This window comes from Rhinolophus sinicus, chromosome 2 (assembly GCF_057876585.1).
Source record: "Rhinolophus sinicus isolate RSI-liver-muscle chromosome 2, RSI-T2T, whole genome shotgun sequence".
NCBI lineage: Eukaryota > Metazoa > Chordata > Mammalia > Chiroptera > Rhinolophidae > Rhinolophus > Rhinolophus sinicus.
The window spans coordinates 75,552,768-75,574,536 of record NC_142502.1 but is presented as its reverse complement, the minus strand read 5'-3'; the positions used below and the strand labels follow the sequence as shown (position 1 = coordinate 75,574,536).

Genomic DNA, 21,769 nt, shown 5'->3' with positions numbered 1-21,769 from the left:
TGTTGCTCAGCACTTCACTCAAAACTGTCATCTTTCAGATCATCTGATCAATGGGTCAGAACCTATGAATCAGGAGTTCGCCGAACAAGTAGAGATTTAAAAAATAAAAGAGAACTGAGGGAAAAAGAGTAAAAGTGCTCAATCTTTGTATACTATAAAAGAGATCTTCCCAGAGACCTTTTACCTCAGGTTTAGAGGAATAAACGAAATTATTCCCTCATCGAACTTCAGTATGAATTGGGATTTTAATTAATACTGCTTCAAGATAATTTGGGCTCGTTCTTCGTGACAAGGGTGGGTCGCTCCGCTCCTTTTTACCTACAGACAGGTTGGGCTAGGAGCGCAGATTCTCAGCGCAGGCTACCGAGGCCCCGCCCCACCTACGGAGGCCCCGCCCCGTCTTGTCCAGCCACACGCAGGCCCCGCCTTACGAGAGCCCCGCCCCGCCTGTGGGGCTGACCCGGGAGGACGCCGCTGGCTCCCTCCGTAGGCCGGGCCTGTGCGGATGCTGCGGAGGTCGGCGCCATGACCTTATACCCGCTGTCCCGGTTTCTCGGTCGCGTTCCGGCCACAGCGTGGAGAGCGGCAAGTAAGGCGCCCGGCCTCGGGGCCAAGGTCACGGGCGGGGTCGCGAAGACCCCGGCGTAGCAAGCAAGGCCTCCCATGGGGAAAGCCGCGTGTGTCCCAGGCGTCTGAGGTGCGGGGGGTCACCAAGCTTCTCTCTTCTTCAGCTCGGCCACCCGCGTCTTGGCCCTGGGTGGGTCCTGTCACCGCCCCGGATCTCAAGGGTGGGACTAGAGCTAGACGATCCCGAAGCCCTTCCAGCCCGGATGACTGCTTCCTTCCGGCCCCTGCTCTGAGCTGGAAGGGCAGCAAACGCTCAGGGCTGTGTATTTGGAAGCTCGCAGGGCGCACTACCCTTGACGTTCAAGGAAAAAAATGGAAAAGGGAGCCCGTTAGGAATGGGAGTCATTCATGTACGTATTTACATCAAAAAGTATTTGTGGCACTTTACAGTCTGAAAAAAATGGAAAAGTGCAGAAGTGGGCCACGGGCAAATAAGTATAATGCAAATTAGGTGAGGCCAGGGATTGTTAATACAGAGGAAATATGCATGCTTTCAGTGAAAACTAACATTTTTTAACCCATTTTGGTTGGAAAATTTGCTTCACATATTACAGACTTAACCCATGAAGTATGCTAAGCATAGTTTAGGACATCTTGGATAAACTTCTGTTAAGTTGAAAACAGCATTAGTGTTCCTCATAGTAATGGGTCCCAGATTTCTATGCAGTTTGTTTTCCTTTCTGTAATCATTTATCCCCAAACATATTACTTGTTAATTGTAAAAGTTTTAAATGGTCCAGAAATGAATAATATAGAAAGTGAAAGTGTCACATTATACAAACCCCAAGGTAATAACTAAAATTCTGTTGTGTATTCATTCAACAATCCTTTTTCACTAGTGTTAAAAACTTAAGAATGAAGTATTTGATATAAAAAATTTATATAACATGTAAGTTATGAAGCAAAGCCAGTATTTATGAATCCATTCTCCAGTTTAAGAAATAGATATCTCCTTTGCCAAGCGGCTCCCTGTGTTGCTGCTTCCTGTGATGCAGTTGTGTAAATTTGCATGTTTTTCATCGTATTAGAAATGGTTTCATACCATTTGTATTTATTTTACTTGCTTTTTCCAGCTAACAGTGTATTTTTAGAGTCATCCGTATTGGTGTGTGAGGTTATAGTTATTCACTTGTGAAACTTACGTTCTTCCATGCTTGTCAATGGACATTGGGTAATTCTGGAAACAGCAGGTTTGGCTGCTACACATTCTTGTATGTGTTATGGGTGCTCTTGTGCAAGGAGTGGAAATCTGGAACATAAGGTATAGGGCTGTTCAATTTTACAATATGATGTCAATTTATAAAGGCAATGTCCATTCCTACTGGCAGTTTACACTTCTACCAGCAGTATACTAGAGTTCCTGTTGTTCCACATACTTGCCAACACTTGATATTACCAGAAAATTTAATTTTTGTGTGCCTATGGAATGTTGAAATGGTATCTTACTGCAGTTTTGCTTTTCTTTGGTTAGAGAAGTTAAACATCTTTTCAAATATTTATTAGCTTTTTTGTGAAATATCTTTATTTTCTTAAAGGATTGTTTGTCTTTCTTATATTTTTTACATGTATTTGAATACTGAACCTTTTTAGTTATATGACAGATAGATTAGTTTGTGGGCTGTGTTTGTTACTCTGACACTGTCTTTTTTAAAAAATCATATACAGTAGTGGACAGAATAGAATAATGGATGTGCATGTACAATCATGCAGCTTCGAGAGGGTGTTTTGATGAGCACATATTCATAATGTTATAGTAACCTTGTCGTGATCTTTTTATTATCAGTGCTTTGCAATCTTATCCAATAAAGCCTTCTCTACCCTAAAATCATAGAGACATTCTTCTACATTTTCTTCTCAAAGATCTGTAGTTTTATTTTTTATTTTTAAACCTTTATTCTACCAGGAATTGATTTTCATGTATGGTATGAGGCAAGAAACCAATTTCATTTTTTTCCATGACAGTAACCAGTTGCTCCAGGTCTGTGTATTGAACATTTTCCCTACTGATGTAATTTAATGCCAACTATCATAAATCAAGTTTACATATATGTGTGGGTTTATTTCTTGGCGCTCTTTACAGTTCCATTAATCTTATTTGCCCATTCCTACACTGATACTACCCACCTGTCTTAATAACCATACACCTTTGTAATTAATCCTGATCTAATAGAGTAAGTCCTGCCATCTTGATTTTCAGAAGTGTCTTGGCTGTTCTTGGGTGTCCACTTTCCATACCAAATTTTAAAAATAAAGAAATAAAGCTCCTGTTGGGATTTGGTTAATACTGCTCAATGTTTTTTAAATTATCGTTTTCTGATTGCTGATTATGTATAGAAACACAGTTGACTTATTTATTGATTTTTTAAATTTAGTAACCTAGCTAAATTACTTTATTAATGAACATAATTTATTTCTAGATGATCAGTATTTCTAAGCAGACACTCATATTATTTGCAAATAAAATCTAGTTTTTCCCTTTCCAATTGATATCTTTTTATTTTCTCTTGTTTTTCTGTCCTTACTCAGATATCTAGTACTATGTTGACTAGAAGTGATAGTAGACGTACTTATCTTACACATGATTTTAAAGGTAATGTGTTCATATTTTACTTACTTACACTCTAGTTTTTATTATTTCCTTCCTTCTACTGACTTTTATCTTCATTTTCTTCTTTCTCTAGTTCTTTAAGGTGTAACATTAGATTGTTTATTTGAGATTTTTCTCGTTTCTTGATACAGGCCTGTAATGCTATAAACTTCCCTCTTAGTACAACATTTGCTGCACCCCAGAATTTTTGGTATGTCATGTTTTCACTTGTCTCTGTGTATCTTTTGGTCTCTTCTTTCTTCTTTGACTTAATAGTTGTTGTTTAACCTCCGCATATTTGTGGTTTTTCCAGCTTTCTTCTTATAGTTAATTTCCAGTTTCATACCATTGTGGTCAAAAAATATGCTTGGTATAATTTCAGTCTTCTTAAATTTATTGAGAATAGTTTTGTGCTCCAGTATATAGTCTATCATTGAGAATGTTCTATGTGCAGTTGAGAAGAATGCGTATTCTGTCACTGGGATGGAAAGTTCTAAAAATATCAATTAAGTCCTTCTGTTCAATTAAGGCTGATATTTCCTTATTTACTTTCTATTTGGATGATATATCCATTGCTGTCAATGGGATATTTGGGTCTCCTACTTTAATGGTATTTTGCCAGTTTCTCCCTTTAGATCTGTTAGTAATTGCTTATATATATTTTGGTGCGCTCAGGTTGGAGATACATATACATACATACATACATACATACATACACACACACACACAAATATATATATATATAAAAAGTGTTATGTCTTCTTGATGAATTGCTCTTTTCATTATAAAATGTCTATCTTTGTTTCTTGTTACCTTTTTTATATTCAAATCTATTTTGTCTGATATAGTACTGCTACATCTTCTTTTCTCTGGATGCCATTGGCTTGAAGTATCATCTTCCACTCCTTCACTTTGAGTCTTTGTCTTTGGAGCTGAGTTGAGTCTCCTGCAGGCAACATATAGTTAGGTCTTCTTTTCAATTCATTCTGCCTTTTGATTGATGAGTTTAGTCTATTTACATTTAGAGTGATTATTGATATATGAGTGATTACTTACTATAGCCATTTTATCTTTTGTTTTCTGGTTGTTCTGTAGCTCTATTATTTTCTTTCCCCTTATAATTCTGTCTACTATTTTAGTTTGACAGTTTTCTGGGTTATTTCCTCCATCTCCTATTTTTTTATGTTTCATGTCTTAGCTCTGGATTTTTGTTTTGTGGTTACCATTAGATTTGTGTAAAATATCTCATACATATAATAGTTCTTTTTTCTTCGATTGCCTCTTATCATCATTCACCTGTACCCATTCAATCCTTTTCCTGCTCCTCTTTTATAACTTTGTTGTTACAAATTATCCATTTTTATGTTGTACATTTGTTACTAATTGCTGTGGTTATAGTTATTTTTAATGCGCTTTCCCTTCTCTTAATCTTATGTTATAATTGTTTAATAATCTATGCTGAAGTAGATTTTCAGTTTTCTGCTTCTGTCTGCCAATTATCTTACTTAAAGTTTTGTATACTTTTGTCTTTTTGTTTCCAGTAGAAGAGCTCCTTTTAACATTTCTTGTAATGCAGGTCTTGTGATGGCAAATTCTCTTAGCTTTTGTTTTTCTTGGGAAATTTTTATTTCTTCATATGTAAAGCATAATTTGATGGATATATTATCCTTGGCTAATGGTTCCTGTTTTTCAATATTTTGAATATTTCCTTCTACTTTCTCCTCTTTTGTAATAATAGGTCTATTGAGAAATCTGATGATAATCTAATGGGGTTTCCTTTGTAAGGTACAGTTTTTCTTTCCCCTGGCTACCTTGAGAATTCTTTCTTTGTCATTAATTTTTGACAATTTAAACAAAATGTGCCTTGCAAAAGGTCTTTTTGCTCTCATATAATTAGGTGTTCTGTTAGCTTCCTCTATTCCAAAGTCCAGCTTTTTCCATAGGTTTGGGAAGTTCTCATCAACTTCCCATTTCTTTGAGTAGGCTCTCTGTTCCCTTCTGTTTCTCGTCTACTTCAGGTATACCCGTCATCCTATGTCGCTCTCTCTAATGTAGTCAGATAGTTCTCATAGAGTTCTTTAATTTTTTTAAATTCTTAGTTCTCTTCCTCCTGGGACATTTCTAAGTTTCTGTCTTTGAGTTTTCGCTCTTCCATGTGGACTACTCTATTTCCAGTGCTCTCTGATGCGTTCATCTCATTTATGGAGTTCTGCAGCTTCAGAATTTCTGGGGTTTTTGTTTTTGTTTTTGTTTTTAATAGTTTCAATCTCTTTGGTAAAGTACTCCTTTTGTTCATTAATTTTTATTCCTTACTTCATTGAACTACTGTTCTGAATTTTCTTTTATATTGCTGTGTTTCTTCATAATTGAAATCTTGAAGTCTCTATCATTTAAATCACAGTCTTTCATGACTTTGAGTTTGGTTTCTGAAGACTTCATTTTCTTTCTGTGCTCCCAAGTTAACTTGGTTGTTCAAGCTATTTGAGTCGTAGTTTCTCTGCGCATTTGAGGTAGTGATCTCTTTTCTTGTGTAGATATTGTTTTACTCTCAACAATTCAGCAGGTTGATAGGGCACTTTCTTTTGTTTTCCAGTAGATGATGCTATATCATAAGTTTTGATGTAGTGCACCTGCACTGTTTGCACCTTTGGGGTCAGTGGAGCAGCATCTCTTCTGTTAAGGAAAGTGCTACATACCCACCGAGATGGTGGGTGTCTTGTCTGTGACCGGCTTGCTTCAGTTATGGGTCACCTCCACTGTGTTGGAGGAATCTGGCGGGTGATGGAGAACTGGTGTTGCGAGCTCCCAGACCCACCTCTTTTATCCGCTGTGTTTTTTTGGCTTTGCGGGGCCCTGCTGGAGCATGTGGAAGACAGGAGGTCAATTGGTGATCTCGTGGTTCTGCTCCCCTTCTAGTAATGGCTGTTGGAACCACTGTGTTAAGTTTCCCAGCCACCTCTTCCCAGCTCTGCAGCGATGAGATGGGAAGAGAGATGCCTTTTCCGGGAGGGAAGCTGCTTCTTCTGTCTCTTACACGCCAGCCCGCAATGTGAGGCTGCTGCCAGGCTCCTGTGGTGTGCACCAAAGTGTGTCTGCAACCAGCGTCTCTGCCCTTCCCCCAAGCCCGCCTCCCTGCTTGTTCCAATTCGTTTGCCTTCAGATGTCTGGATGTGTGGATCTTTCAGGCGTGTTTGTGTGTTGAGCAGGGGGTCCTTTGTGGAGTTATAGTTATTCGACTTGTAAAGTTAAGGGGGGAAACAGTGGCGTCTTCTCTCTCTGCCATGATGCTTATGTCACTCTCCCTTGTCTTTAAGGGAAGACTTTTTTAATTACTAGTTTAATTTCTGCAGTGCTTATTGTACTATTTATAAGGTTTTCTCTTAAGGCAATTTTGAAAAGTTAAATTTTTCTAGAAAATTGTTCATTTTGTATATTTTCAGTATATAGGCATAAAGTTGCTAGTTCCTTTGTTTTGTTTTTAAATGTCTGCACTCTATACAATTATGTACTCTTTTTTTCTTCAGATTATTTATTTTGCTTTCTTTTGCTTTTTTCTTATTAGCCATACCAAAGACTTTCACAGTAGTTTTAGTCTTTCAAGAGAACCAACTTTTGGTTTTGCTGATCCCCTCAGTTTTATGTCTTTTATTTATGTTATTTTTTTCTCTTACTGTTACTATTTTCTTTCCATTTTTTTGTATATCCTTCTTTAATAAAAGCAGAGAAATGGTGCATGTCACATGTCTTAGTCGGTTTGGACTGTATTAACAAATTAGCATAGACTGGGTTACTTAAGCATCCAACATTTATTTGTCACAGTTCTGGAGGCTGGGAAATCCAAGATCAAGGTGCCAGTACAGCTGGTCTCTGTTGAGAGCCTGCTTCTGGTTTGCAGATGGCTGTCTTTTCGTTGTATCCTCATGTGGCAGAGAGAAGAAAGCCACAGCAAGCTCTGATTTCTAAGAGCACCGATCCCATTCATGAGAGCTCTGCTCTCATGGCCTAATTACCCCCCAAAGGTCCCACCTGCTAATACCATCCCATTGGGGGTTAGAATTTCACTGTATGAATTTGGGGCTTGGTGTGGGACACAAATCTTCAGTCCATAATATTGGTCCTTTTTTTTTTTTTTTTAACATCAGGCTATGTCTAGATTATGTTTTGTGGGGGTTTTTTTGTTTTGTTTTGTTTTGTTTTTAATCTGACAGTCTATACCCAACTGTATCTATTCTGTTCTTTAGACCTTCTTTGAGCTTTACATTTAAATTGTTATGTTTCTAAATTCTGTGTTTTTTAAAAGTTGGCCTAGTCATTTTTCACAGTCTCTTTCTCCTTTCTTCTTTTTTGTTTCTTTTGGACTGGAGAATTCAGTCCATTTACATTTACAATTATAATTACTGATATAATTTTCTTTGTTTCAACCGTCTTATTTTTTGCACCTTCTATTTGTCATACTTTGTTTAGTTAAATATTGTCTTCTTTCATTTTTTTTTTCCCCCTCTGCTGGTTTGGAAGATATATCTTGTCTTTTACTGGTTACCCTTGAAATCTAAATGCATACTTCAGGAAGTCTAAAGTTAAATTTTCTTTCTGTGTATCTGTATTATTATTGAACCACCATAACTTAGCAAACAATCTTTCATCCTTTACTAATTAGTAATATTAAGTTGGTGCAAAAGTAATTGCGGTTTAAAAGGTTAAAAATAATTGCAAAAACCACAATTACTTTTTCACCAACTTAATAGATCTGTTGATGAATAGACATTTGAACATCAGATAATAGACAGAGGTTTCTATGTGGAGATTGCTTGAACTTGCTAAATTGGGGCATAAAGACAAATTTTAAAGAATTTTCTGTTTCAGATAATATATGACTAATTGATTTTAAAATCCTGTTATTTCGCTTGAGAAAGTCCTTCAGTTATGCATAGTTTATAATCACCAACATTTTCAATATATTTTTCTAAACAATCAACCATAATAAACCAAGATGAGATTATTATATGAAATATATTAATATAATCAGGAACTCAGATTTATATGTTTTCCATTTAGTTTCTGCATAAAAATAAATGCTGCCTTATAAGATATTATTATTGTAGGTTTTCCTCTTTAGCCTTTTAATATATGTTTATCTAAATATAATTATGAGGAGATAAGAAAAAAATTATGTCTTACATATTGAAGTGGAGTTTGAAGACAAAATAGCCTGTACTCTAAATCAATAAGTAAAATTTTTTAATAAATGTTTTTATTTTAATATGTACAGAAAGTTTTCTTGGTCAACAGAATTTTTCTCAGCCAATTAGTGTCTTAAATATGAAGTATTTTATATAAGTGAGCGAGTAGATGGAAGGAAACTATATTAATTCTGTGGATCATTGTCATAGCTTTATTAAAACATTCTGTTATATATTTATCTATTTTTTTAATCTTTGCATTTTGTGGGCTTTTGGATCTGTGGGAAAAATACTGATTTGCCTGCCAATTGATCGCTTCAGGTGCACACCGCAGCTGAAGTGGTCTCCCCAATAAGGCAGTGTCCATCAGATACCCTACAAAATCTTTACAACATTACTGATTATACTCCCCAAACTGTCCTTCATATCCCCATGGCAATCTTGTAGTTACCTGTGCTTTCTAATCCCCTCACCTTCTCCCCCACCCCCACCCCCCTCCCATCTAACAACCCTCAGTTTTTTCTCTATATGTCTGAGACTGTTTCTGATTAGCCTGTTCATTTATTCTCTTCTTTAGATTCCACATATAAGTGAGATCATATGGTATTTGTCTTTCTCTGTCTGAGTTATTTCACTTAGCATAATGTTCTCTATGTCCATCCATATCATTGCAAATGGTTAAGATTTCATTCTTCTTGAAGGACAAGTAACACTCCATTGTGTAAATGTACCAGTTTCTTAATCCAATCATCTGCCGATGGGAATTTCGGTTGTTTCCATGTCTTGGCTATTGTGAATAGCGCTATAATAAACATAGGGGTGCATAAGTTTTTTCGAATTAGTGTTTCGTATTTCTCTGGATAGATACCTAAGAGTGGAATTGCTAGATCGTAATAAGATAGTTCCATTTCCAGTTTTTTGAGATATCTCCATACTGTTTTCCATCGTGGCTGCACCAATCTGCAATCCCACCAGCAGTGCACTAGAGATCCCTTTTTTCCACATCCTCGCCAGCACTTGTTTGTTGATTTATTAATGATAGCCATTCTGACTGGGGTAGGTGGTATCTCATTGTGGTTTTTATTTTCATTTCTCTAATGATTAGTGAGGTTGAGCTTTTTTTCATGTCTGTTTGCCATCTGTATGTCTTTAGAAAAATGTCTCTTCATGTCCTCTGCCCATTTTTTATTTTATTTTATTTATTGATTTTTTAAAAAGATTTTATTGGGGAAGGAGAACAGGACTTTATTGGGGAATAGTGTGTAGTTCCAGGACTTTTCCATCAAGTTGTTGTCCTTTCAATCTTAGTTGTGGAGGGTGCCGTTCAGCTTCAAGTTGTTGTCCTTTCTGCACCCTCTGCCCATTTTTTAATTGGGTTGTTTGTTTTATTGGTGTTGAGTTGAATGAGTTTTTTAATAAATTTTGAGTATTAACCCCTTATCAGGTATATCATTGACAAATATCTTCTCCCATTAAGTAAGATGCCTTTTTGTTTTATTAATGGTTTCCTTTGCTGTGAAAAAAGCTTTTTAGTTTGATGTAATCCCATATGTTTATTTTTTATCTTACTTCCCTTGCCCAAGAGAATATATCAGTAAAAATATTACTAAGGGTAATGTCTGCAAATATTCTTTCCATGTTTTCTTCTAGTTTTATGGTGTCATATCTTACATTTAAATCTTTAATCCATTTCAAATTTATTCTTGTGTATGGTGTAAGGAGGTGGTCCAGCTTCATTTTTTTGCATGTGTCTGTCCATGTTTCCCAGCACCATTTATTGAATAGACTGTCTTTATCCCAATGTAACTTCTTGCTTCCATTGTCATAGGTTAAATGACCATATAGCCATGGATTTATTTCTGGGCTATCTGTTCTGTTCCGTTGATCTATGTGTCTGTTTTTATGCCAGTACCATGCTGTTCTGATTACTATAGCCTTGTAGTATGATTTGATGTCAGTTATCGTGATACCTCCCACTTTGTCCTTATTTCTCAAGATTGCCATGGCCATTCGGGATCTTTTATGGTTCCATATAAATTTTAGGATTATATGTTCTATTTCTGTTCAAAATGTCTTTGGTAGTTTGGTAGGAATTTTGTTGAATCTGTATATTGCCTTAGGCAGTATGGACATTTTAACTATATTAATTATTCCTTCCATGCACATGGTATGTGTTTCCATTTATTTGTATCTTCTTTAATTTCTCTCTTCAGTGTCTTACAGTTTTCTGAGTACAGGTCTTTTACTTCTTTGGTTAAATTTACTCCTGAGTATTTTATAGTTTTTGAAGCAATTGTAAATGGGACTGTTTTCTTAATTTCTCCTTCTGATAGTTTATTATTGGTGTATACAAGCGCAACTGATTTCTGAATATTAATTTTGTACCCTGCTACTTTACTAAATTCATTTACTATATAATTCATAATAGTTTTTGGTAGAGTCTTTGGTGTTCTCTATATATAGAATCATATCATCTGCATATAATGACAATTTTATTTCCTCTTTGCCAATTTTGATGCCTTTTATTTCTTTTTCTTGTCTGATTGCTGTGGCTAGAAGTTCCAGAACTATGTTGAATAAAAGTCTTGTCTTGTTCCTAATCTTAAAAGTTGTAGTGTTTCCCCATTGAGTATGATGTTAGCTGTGGGTTTATCATATATGGCCTTTATTATGTTGAGATATGATCTCTCTATTCCTCCTTTCTTAAGGGTTTTTATCATAAATGGCTGCTGGATTTTGTCAAATGCTTTTTCTGCATCTATTAATACGACTATGATTTTTATTTTTCATTTTGTTAATGTGGCATATCACATTAATTGATTTGTGAATATTGAACCAACCTTGAATACCAGGAATTGATTGTAGTGTATGATCTTTTTAATGTATTGCTTAATTCTGGTTGCTAATATTTTGTTGAGGATTTTTGCATCTATGTTCATTAGAGATATCAGCCAGTAGTTTTCATTTTTATGTAATGTCTTTGTCTGATTTGGGGATCAGGGTGATAGTGGCCTCATAGAAAGAGTTTGGGAGCTTTCCCTCCTTCTGGATTTTTTTGAATAGTTTGAGGAGAATAAGTGGTCATTCTTTTTTGAATGTTTTTCAAAATTCTCCTATAAAGCCATCTGATCCAGGGCTTTTGTTTGTTAGGAGCCTGTTGATTACTGATTCAATTTCACTGGTAGTAATCAGTCTATTCAGATTTTCCATTTCTTCTTGAGTTAGCCTTGTAAAGTTATATGCTTCTAGAAAATTATCCATTTCTTCCAGATTGTCTAATTTGTTGGTGTATAGTTGCTCATAGTATTTTCTTAAAATGTTTTGTATTTCTGTGGTATCTGTTCTCACATCTCCTCTTTCATTTCTGACTTTATTAATTTGGGTCCTCTTTCTCTTTTTTTTGATGAGTCTGGCTAAAGTTTTGTTGATTTTGTTTATCTTCTCAAAAAAACATTTCTTGGTTTCATTGATCTTTTGTATTGTTTTTTGGTCTCTATTTCGTTTATTTTCACTCTGATCTTTATTATCTCCTTCCTTGTACTTCCTTTGGGCTTTTTTTGCTATTCTTTTTACAATTCCCTTAGGTGTAAGGATAAATTGTTTATTTGAGATTTTTCTTGTTTCTTTAGGTAGGCCTGCATTGCTATGAATTTCCCTCTTAAGACTGCTTTCACTGTATCCCATTGATTTTGGGTCATTGTGTTTTCATTTTCGTTTGTCTCAAGGTATTTTTTGATTTCTTCCTTGATCTCATTGTTGACCCATTCATTATTTAGTAATATGTTATTCAGCCTCCATGTATTTGTGTGTCTTCCAGTTTTTTGGTTTTTTTTCTTATATTTGATTGCTAATTTCATAGCGCTGTGGTCAGTGAAGATGCTTGATATGATTTCAATTTTCTTAAATTTATTGAGACTCGAGTGCACATAGAACACTTTCCAAGATTTTCCATATCTTGGAAAATGCTCCATGTGCGCTCGAGAAGAATGTACATTCTGCAGCTTTAAGGTGAAATGCTCTAAAAATATTAATTAAATCCAAGTGGTCCAATGCATCATTTAAGGCCACTGTTTCCATATTGATTTTATGTCTGAAGGATCTGTCTCTTATTGTCAGTGGTGTGTTGAAGTCCCTTACTATGATAGTGTTACTCTTGATCTGTCTTTATTGTCAGTCGATATCTGTTTAATATATTTTGGTGCTCCTATGTTGGGTGCATAGATGTTTACCAGGGTTATGTTCTCTTGTTGGATCAAAGCTCTTTTTTTCAAACTGTAACATTGGATGTCTCCAAGACTGTCCGGAAGATATGGACAGAGGGAAGAATTTTCACTGTATGTGTCCTTTTGTAGTTTTTGAACTTGGATAAATGTGAATGTATAAACTAAAAACACATTAAGTAAAATTATTAAATTTTTAAAGTAGAACAAATGAACAACTCCTATTTTCCCCCTCTCTGCTAGGATCACCCCTTTTGTGTCATTCGTTGAGGAAAACAAGTTCCTCTCAGGGTGGAAAGTCTGAACCTATCAAACAATCTCTTAAGAAGCCAAAGTTACCACAAGGTCGTTTTGATGCACCAGAAGATACTGATTTAGAGAAAGATGTACTGACAAGTGAGTACAGTAAAGCTCCTCTATTAATTTTTGAAGTATAAAAGAAAGTGTTTTAGTTATTGTAAAAGAGAACAAATGAAAGACAAGAAACATGTTATTGCTTATAATTCTTTATTAACAATAATAAAGCATATTTCAACAATGACTAGAATTACCATATTAACTATCATTATGTGTGGGTTAAAAAAAAAAAAGATTTCCAAGCCCCTGACAGTGATTGATTGTGTTTGATTGTTATATTTGTTATACCCTATTATTCACATGACAAAATATATGAATTGGTACCTACTTTAATGCAAATGAGAGATACCTACTGGAGCAAACTTAAGCAGAAAGACTGTATAGGTTGTTAGGATGTAAGGTACAGGTGAGGCACTCCAGGACAGTGATGCTCCTGGGCCTTAGAAAAAGACCCAGCCTTGGGGCTTGGGGCTAAACACTACATGGAAACCAGGATAGTCTCCCTCCTTTTCTTGTCTCTGGTCACTTCTCATCTTTGTCTTCTGTCTCCAAACTCCCTACTCAGTCCACTGGGCATTAACTGCTCCTAGCAGCTACTCAATGCAAAAGTACAACCAGACTGAAACTAGAATTTCTTAGTCTTGATTCCAAATTTTCTAAGCAGAGAGATCATTGGTCAACCTTGGTGTTCAGAGCTGAATCAGTCAAGAGTGCCCAGTGGGTGGGTCACACATGAAAGTGGTTGTTCTCACTGTGACCATGTGGTTGAGGAATGAGAAGGGGAAGTTTCGAAAAATTTTTTCTTTTTTTTTAGTGAGGTGGGGTGATAGACTAAACATTTTCTATTCAGTATCTATAAAATTTGGCTCATGCTAATGCTCTGTTTTTTTAAAGTACTGCTTTATTTTTATTCCATACCCTTTTGTACCTTTGAATTGTGGGATATGTGCAAGTATTAGCTATTCAAAAAAATAAAATGTTAGACAGCGTAAGTGTAAACCATTTTGAGATTTTGGCGAGGCTGTCCTTGCTTGTCTGATTTTTCCAGTCATATGAGAGTTAACCTATCTATGCAGGGACGCATCCCAGGCAAGAAGATATCACCAGAGGATACTGGACCTCTGTCTGGAACTCTTTCTAGAATACAAAGGCTTTTGTTGTTTGCTCAATCAGTTAATATTTCAATTTATAGCACTTTGTCAAGCTGAATCTAATAACCCTATCAATCAACCAAGATGACAACTTTTTAAAAGTTGTCATAACCTAAAGGTAAAATTTTTCTTCACTGGTTTTAGCTAAGCATAACAATCTGAGAGGAAATATTTCCTTAAAATATCACACAAAATGAAAGCAGCAATCCCAGAAATAAATCCTTACAAAGACTATCAGCAAACTGGAGGTTATAAAGAGGGTGAAAATTAGATTAAACAAATAGGAAGATAGGAGATGGAAGGATAGGAGCTTGTGGTCAGAAAGAGAGCTCAAGAGTGCGGGATTTTGAAAAGGAACATATTTAAGAGAGAAAATCCAAGTGGGTGGCAGAAGTGGAGATGAAGATCACTAGGCAAGATGATTGGGGACCTCTGTGGCCCTACAATGTGATGGTTCATTAATGTGGATGTTGATATGAAGGATGATGGGGAGAGGGATGAAACTATGAACCAAATATTGATCCCATCCAAGAAAATGGAAGAGTCTTTGAGTTGATTACAAGACTGGAGAAAAGCATTGGACAAGTGAATGGTGTGGAATTTACAAGAGGAAAGGCTGTAGAGATTTGATGATAGAATGAGAGGTTGGGAGTAGCGATGAAAAGCAGTGGTATTTTGATGCTTTCTTTCCTCCCCAGGGGGACTAAATTGTGTCCCCCTAAAATCCATATGTTGAAGCCTTAACCCCAATGTGATGGTATGTGAAGATGAGACCTTTGGTAAATAATTAAGTTTAAATGAGGTCATGAGTGTGGGGCCCCCAGGATGGTATTAGTGCCCTTATAAGAAGAGACACTAGACAGCTTCCTCTCTCCCTCTCCCCTTCTCCCTCTTTCCCTCTGTCAAGTGAGGACACAGTGAGAAGTAGCCATCTGCAGGCCAGGAAGAGAGGCCTCACTAGAACCCAACCATGATGGCACCCTGATCTCAGACTTCCAGCCTCCAGAACTGAAAAAATAAATTTCTGTTGTATAAGCCACCCAGTCTGTGGCTTTTTTTTTTTTTTTTTTTTTTTTTAATGGCAGCCTGAGCTGACTAAGACACCCAGTAAGCCCCAGAGATATGTGAGAAAGAAGAGCTTCCAGTAGCAAGGCTTTCAGAGGAAGTCAAAGCAGGGAGTTTTTTAGAAAACAAAATTACTAAGAGGATAAGGGAGAGTTTATTGACAGTAGAAATAGATAAATCCGTTTATCCTGTCCCATAGAATTAATTGAGTTAATATGTATAAAGTGTTCAGAATTGTACTCAGGATGGGGATTCCTATTGTGAACACACAGTAGTAACAGTAGTAACAGTAATAACTGCTGTTATGTCCGTAAGTGGCAGTGCCAACTGACCAGTTGTTGAAGCCAAAACCCTATGATAAGGAACAGTAATACTCATAGCTCCAGTCAATCGAATGTCGTTATGTACCTGACACTATGCTAGACCTTTTATGTTTATTACTTTGTTGACTTCTCAAGACAATAAGGCAGGTATGATAGTTGTCCCCATTTTACTAATAAGAAAACTGAGGCATTGAGTTAAAGTAATCTTCAAAGTAATCTTGTTTCAAAACCTTCCAAACTCTATGGATTTGTACCCCTTTCTGTTTTAATCGAGCAGCACATATGGAGCCACTTCCCAGATTGGAGCCTGGGAGCACGGAGAATTCTAAGTCACTCACATAGGTAGTAAAGTTGACTGAATGTGAAAATTGTATCCTAGTGATTTTTCAAACTCAGGAAAAATAACTGCATTGCAAGACTGCATAGTAACCAGTCCGTAGTATCTCCTCACTAACTGTGAAACTCTGCACCCTCATCTTCAGAATTGACTGTAATACTTTTCTCATCTCTATTGACTGCTCTGTTCACATCTTCTTTCTTTAGAATTTCCAGACGATGTTAATCCTGTTACCAAAGAAAGAGGTGGACCCAGGGGCCCAGAACCTACCCGATATGGAGATTGGGAACGAAAAGGACGCTGTATTGATTTTTAAGCCACGTGTTCATTAACTTCAGTATCTTTTTCTGAATACATACATCTGAATTAACTTATTTCTGATTACTTTTTCTGTATATCCTTTGATCATCTAATTTCTATAATGTATTTAAAAGTACATATGGCTTCGGAAGAAAATATGCTGCTGTAAATTAGGAAAAGGAAAATATTTCTGCATTGTCACACTGGTTTTAATTTAAATGTATTAGGGTATATACGTGATGATTATACCTGCAGACTTTTCTTTCATCATGTTTTAGTTTAATCAGTTGCTTATAAAATGCAAATATAAATAAAGCAACTTTTGTTAATAATTATGTTGCCATGTGCTAGGTAATATTGGCTTTTTAAATGTGAGGTAACTAGTGCATTATATTTCAGAAGGCCATAGTAACAACATAAAATCTTTTACTTGGAGCCAGATTACTTGAGTACAAATCCTGGCTCTACTACTTTCTGGCTTTATGACCTTATGTTAAGTTCTTTTACTTCTCCGTGCTTAAGTATCCTTATGTGTAAATTGGAGATAATATCAGTTCCACCTCACAGGGCAGTTGACAAGATTAAGTGAATAAGTACATGTAAACCACTTGTAATAGCTCTCGCCTCACATAGCTCTCACCTCAGTGTCATCTGTCCTTAAATCATGAATGTGTTTTTCTAAGTCTCTAGGCTGGCTTCCTGGGGGGAAAGATTAAAAACCTGAAACTTTAAATACTTGAATTGAAATTGTTTCATATGACTATAATAACATTAAAAACTCACTAGTTGGAATATTAGTGATTATTTGTATAGATGAACTGAGCTGAAATATACATTCGTTTGTAAAACATAAAAATTCAGGCACAGAGGGCAAATAAGAGAAAAGCAGGGCATAGAATGCACCAGCTTAGTCAGTTTTGATGACTCAGTAGTTTCTGCCCTGTGGCCTTTGGATAAAGAACTGGGTCAGGAAAAGTCAAGTCCAGTTTACAGATCTGGAAAGATAGGAACTGCTGGACCTCCCTTAAGGCGTCCTTTGCTGTCCTATGACCTCACTCAGTCACGGAGATCGGGCCTTTAGCCCCCAGGCTATACTTAAATTACTTAGAAAGAAAGGGTTTGCAAAGTCTGTAGGAGACAATGCAGTGGGCGGATAATTGTGATGTGAATAATAAGTGCAATGAGAACATTCTAGGGAGATTTATTTAAGACAATAAACTTTTTACAAAGTATATTCTCCCAAGAAACAAAGTAGCTAGTGTGGAAATTGGGATTAGTCATTCAGTCTTTATACCAGTCTCTCTAAGTCAACATTGTTCTTTTAATTGCAGTTACTGTGTATGCTCCTAAGGAATAACCACATTCCTAAAAAACTATGCTACAATTTAGTCAACCTCCAATTAGCCCAGATTAGTGAAGGTTTTTACTACGTTAACATTTCAGAAATACTGTGTTAAATTATTTTATATTGTATAGTATTGCTTGGGTTCCACACTAATCATCATGATTTGTGACAGAGAAAAGACAACTTACAGACTTCAAAAACTAATATAAAATATGTAACAACTGAATTAAGTTGTATTAAGATAATAGAATCCTTGATGTCTGTTAATAGTAACGTGAGTCATGACAGCTATCAAATATATGGGTAAAATTCGGTGGCCTGAAAACGTTTATGGTCTTTATGTTCATCAAACACAAAAACCTGAAGACTTAAAAAGGTGCTGTGGTGGCCATGGAAATGCATCACTTAAAGTTTCTCCTGTGGGAAGTGGACTTGACTATGACCCCGAGGTTTGCCAATGGGACCAACACTGTGTTTCTGATGAGGCCACGCTTCCCTGTTCACCGCTGCTGTTTCTGTTGGTAAATGGGTTATGGTGGGGCTCCAGTGAATGAGTAGGATGGGCAACTCCCCTGATGGGTGCTGTGGGTACAAGGGCTCCCCATTTGCCTTCCCAGGATTTTCTTAGGACTGTGCTGTTGTCTGAGACTCCTCCTACCCCGTCCTGTCCTTTCCTCTCTCCTTCACAGATGTTAGATTCTGCCTATTCCACCCCTTTATTACTCACACAAAAGTCTCCCCCAATAAATCTCTTTCACGTTTAATCCCACCTTAGCATCTGTTTCTCAGAAAACTCAAACTAACGTGGATACATTTAAAAGAACAGTTTATAGACAGATTTTCAGGAAATGTCACATGAAGCTTGTGGGTTTTTCTAGTGTAATCATAGTTTAAACACTTTAATATTACTAATACATTGCTTGGGGATTTCTGGGAAATTATAGGCTGAGCTTTTATGTACAAGGCTCGTACCATGGAATTATATATATATATATAATATATGGTGTTTCAGTGGAATTGAATTATGTCCAGCATTTTTTCTTAATTTGATGTCAGTTGCTTGATCTACCATGAGTCAAAATATAATAATGCCTATTATTAAACCAGTAAGAACAAGCCTAAAGCCAAGTTCTGCTGGTAAATAACAAATGTTTGTTGGATGAATAGAATAGTTTATAGTGAGCAAACTTTGTAATAGTGACTGTTAATGACGTATCAGCAATTGTAATGATAATTTCAGATCAAGACAGTACTTTTATAAGTGCAGGGTAAGAATGGCAGTCAGCCATGGTTAGCCACTGATTGATTGATCAATTAGGAAGGGAAGGGAAGGGAATAGTGCCTGGTGAGTTCATTCATTCATTCATTCAGTTGATTCTTTCATTTAATCAGTGTTGATTATTTGTCTACCATGCACCCGTTATTCTCCTAGACTCTGTGTATTTTGTAATGAGAGAAACAGAGCCTTTGCATTTCAGTATGAAGTCTGGTGGGTTTGACTTTCATATGGGAACAGTTCCAAAAGACAACTGACTAAAGACTAAATGGATTGCAAGTGATTCTAATTCACTCCAACCAAACCAAAGGAGATTGCCCAGGGTTAATGAGACCATCACTTTCTGGGTTTTTGATACTAGATGACTCTTCAGAGACCTAGGTTTTCACATTTTTTAATCTAAAAATGACTCTGTGAGACATTTATGAATCAAGTTAAATATTTATTCTGTGATTAAATGTGTTCTGACCTTGCCCTATATCACCCTCCCTAGACATTGACCAAGAAGAAGGTATGGAATGAGCAGAGTGGTAGACTTAAGATTCCTGGACATACAAAGATTTCTCAAGCCATTCCTGGCTCAGGAAAAGCATTTTTGGTGGGCATCCCTCTGTGCAAACACTGGAACTAAAGCTGCCTCTGACTTCCCTAAGTGGGGGCTGGCTGCTGGGAATGAATTACAAATTATTGTACGATCCATGAGTAGGAAGCTATGTGCAAATATTGAGAAATATTTATGATTAATAAGTATTCAGTATCAGTTCTGTGTCCTCTGGGTACTTTGTTCTAAGTCTTTCTCCTTAATATCTTTCATTTGTAGAAATGAGAAAGACTCCTATAGGCTCTTGGCCTTGGTTCAAACAAATGCTGCTTTTTGCATCTGTCTCTCTTTATGGGGACGGTATCAAATATTCTCTCTAAACCAACTTCTCTCTTATACTCAAATCTCAGTGGAGAATTAAAAATGTAGCCTTCTCTGTTTTTCAGGGTTTTAGATAGAGATGACAGAATCTGCTCTATTTCAGTGGCTGTTAAACTTTTCAGTCTTAGGGCCCTTTTATACTTTTAAAAGTCTTTTGAGGTCCCTAATTGTTTAAGACACTAAAGAACTTTTACTTATGGGTGATATATCTATTGATACTTAACTATATTATGAATGAACACTGAGTGATCTTTAAATTATGGAATTCATTTTAAAGTAACACAGTAAGAGATCCATTACATGTTAATATAAAATAACATTTAAAAAATAACTAAAAGATTCCAAAACAGAGAACAATTAAGAAGAGTGCCATTGTTTTATATTTTTGCAATTCTCTTTAATGTCTGTCTTAATAGAAAGCAGGCGCATTCTCATATCTTCTGCATGCAATCTGTCGTGATATTGTTTTGATTGACGTATAATAAAGGCTGGCTTCATACGCAGATATAAATGGAAAAGGATTTTGCAGACCCCCTAAAAGGGTCTCAGAGACTCCCAGAGTCCTGAATCACATCTCTAAGAACTGCTGAGCTTATGTAAGTGGGAAGGGCGGTACTAAAGACTCTTTAGAAGGGCTAGCAGGACAGGCTAAAGTTCCAAGGCCAAGTTTGAGAATGACACAACAGCACTGGCTGGAGAACGGAGCTACTGCCTGAAAGCATAGTTAACTAAACCTCTGCAGGTAGCAGCCTGCACCCGCCACCACCACGGGCCCCAGAACCCCTGTGACTGCTGCTGCCTGCACTGGCAAAATGAGTCCCAAGCTTGTTTTCCCCCTCATCCATTTCTGCCATTGTCTTATGTTGATGTATCTGGTGGGCACTAAAGTCAGATGTCTGCACCCTAGTGGAGGCTGATAAGTGTACCTCTGCCAAATTCTAGAGATGGTGTTTAAAAGAGTTTGGTCAGACACAACAAATGTTACTTGCTTACTGCCATCATCTAAGAAAACTACTAGCTGAGAATCTGTTTTACTGGGGCATATGATAGAGAAATGTAAAATATGTAAAACACAGAAGTGTAAAAATAAGGCTTACATAATCCCTGAAACATGTTAAATGTCTATGCCTGCTTCCATAAATGTTGGGCGTTTGAGCCTATAGTTTATTTTTGTGCCTTTTGCATAGCCTTGGTTAGTGAATATGAAGATTAGTTATGTGAAATTTGCTTAAAATTCTATAACATCCTATATTCTTTAAAATACAGGTTAGGTATATATAGACCTTGTGTTTCTAACTTAGTCTTAGCAAGTGGAATCTTGTCGTGAAGCTGCAAGTATTCCTAATTTAGCTGTTGCTGATAAAAAGAAATTATGGACAGATTGAGAAGGGAGTTTGTTGTTGATGCAGTTGTGAGAAGGAGATGAAAATCAAATGAAGGAGCTTTCAGAAGCAACTTAGAAGAGAATATCGGAAGCTGAAAACACACACAAGGAAAAGACTACAAATGTGTTTTTGTAGGATTGTCTTTAAGTAGCCCCTTTGGAAAAATCTGAGTTTGTAAAATGAGATGTTATAGACCGTGCGCTGGAACCATTATCTTTACTATGTTCCTTAGCACAGGAGGTCGCTGTATTGAGGTTGGTATCTACAACTTTACAGGCACATGCAAGGTGGACTCTGTAGTTGGCCAAAAGAGCTTTATATTTGGTCTCATTCTTAACACAATGACCCAGGTAGATGCCGTATTTTAAAAAAGGGTCACACAGGCTTTTGTTTTGATAGTTATCCTCCCATTTTCGTTCTGCTGGTCAGAAATGTGAGGACTTTTGACTGAGTTGTCTCGTATCAAATCTGAACTATTGATGATTATGAATCACAGCCCTGTACCATTTTGCATGCCTACATATTAAATGTTTCCACTTGGTAAAACGACCCAAATCTTTTCCTTCCACAGTTTTACGTAGATTAATGCTACCTAGAATGCCCCCTGCCCTTCTCTGCCAACACATAACTCTTCTTTCTCCCTCCAATCCTTTGTGGAATGAGGCGAGGTATAAATTACATAATTGAAATGTCC

General features: G+C 36.5%; 1 protein-coding gene across 1 annotated transcript; it reads left to right on the top strand.

The window, feature by feature from the left end:
- The first annotated feature begins 431 nt into the window (after positions 1 to 431).
- On the top strand, positions 432 to 18,261 carry SDHAF4 (succinate dehydrogenase complex assembly factor 4). Its single transcript, XM_019749340.3, has 3 exons — positions 432 to 589; positions 12,858 to 13,010; positions 16,054 to 18,261. The coding sequence occupies exons 1-3, from the start codon at positions 526 to 528 to the stop codon at positions 16,161 to 16,163; spliced, it is 327 nt and encodes a 108-aa protein (XP_019604899.2). The 5' UTR covers positions 432 to 525; the 3' UTR covers positions 16,164 to 18,261.
- Positions 18,262 to 21,769: the final 3,508 nt, after the last annotated feature.

Coding starts and splice junctions, on each gene's coding strand:
- SDHAF4 (XM_019749340.3), top strand. CDS start 526: ATGACCTTATACCCGCTGTCCCGGTTTCTCGGTCGCGTTCCGGCCACA. Junction 590..12,857: donor CACAGCGTGGAGAGCGGCAA/GTAAGGCGCCCG, acceptor CCTCTCTGCTAG/GATCACCCCTTTTGTGTCAT. Junction 13,011..16,053: donor AGAGAAAGATGTACTGACAA/GTGAGTACAGTA, acceptor TTCTTTCTTTAG/AATTTCCAGACGATGTTAAT.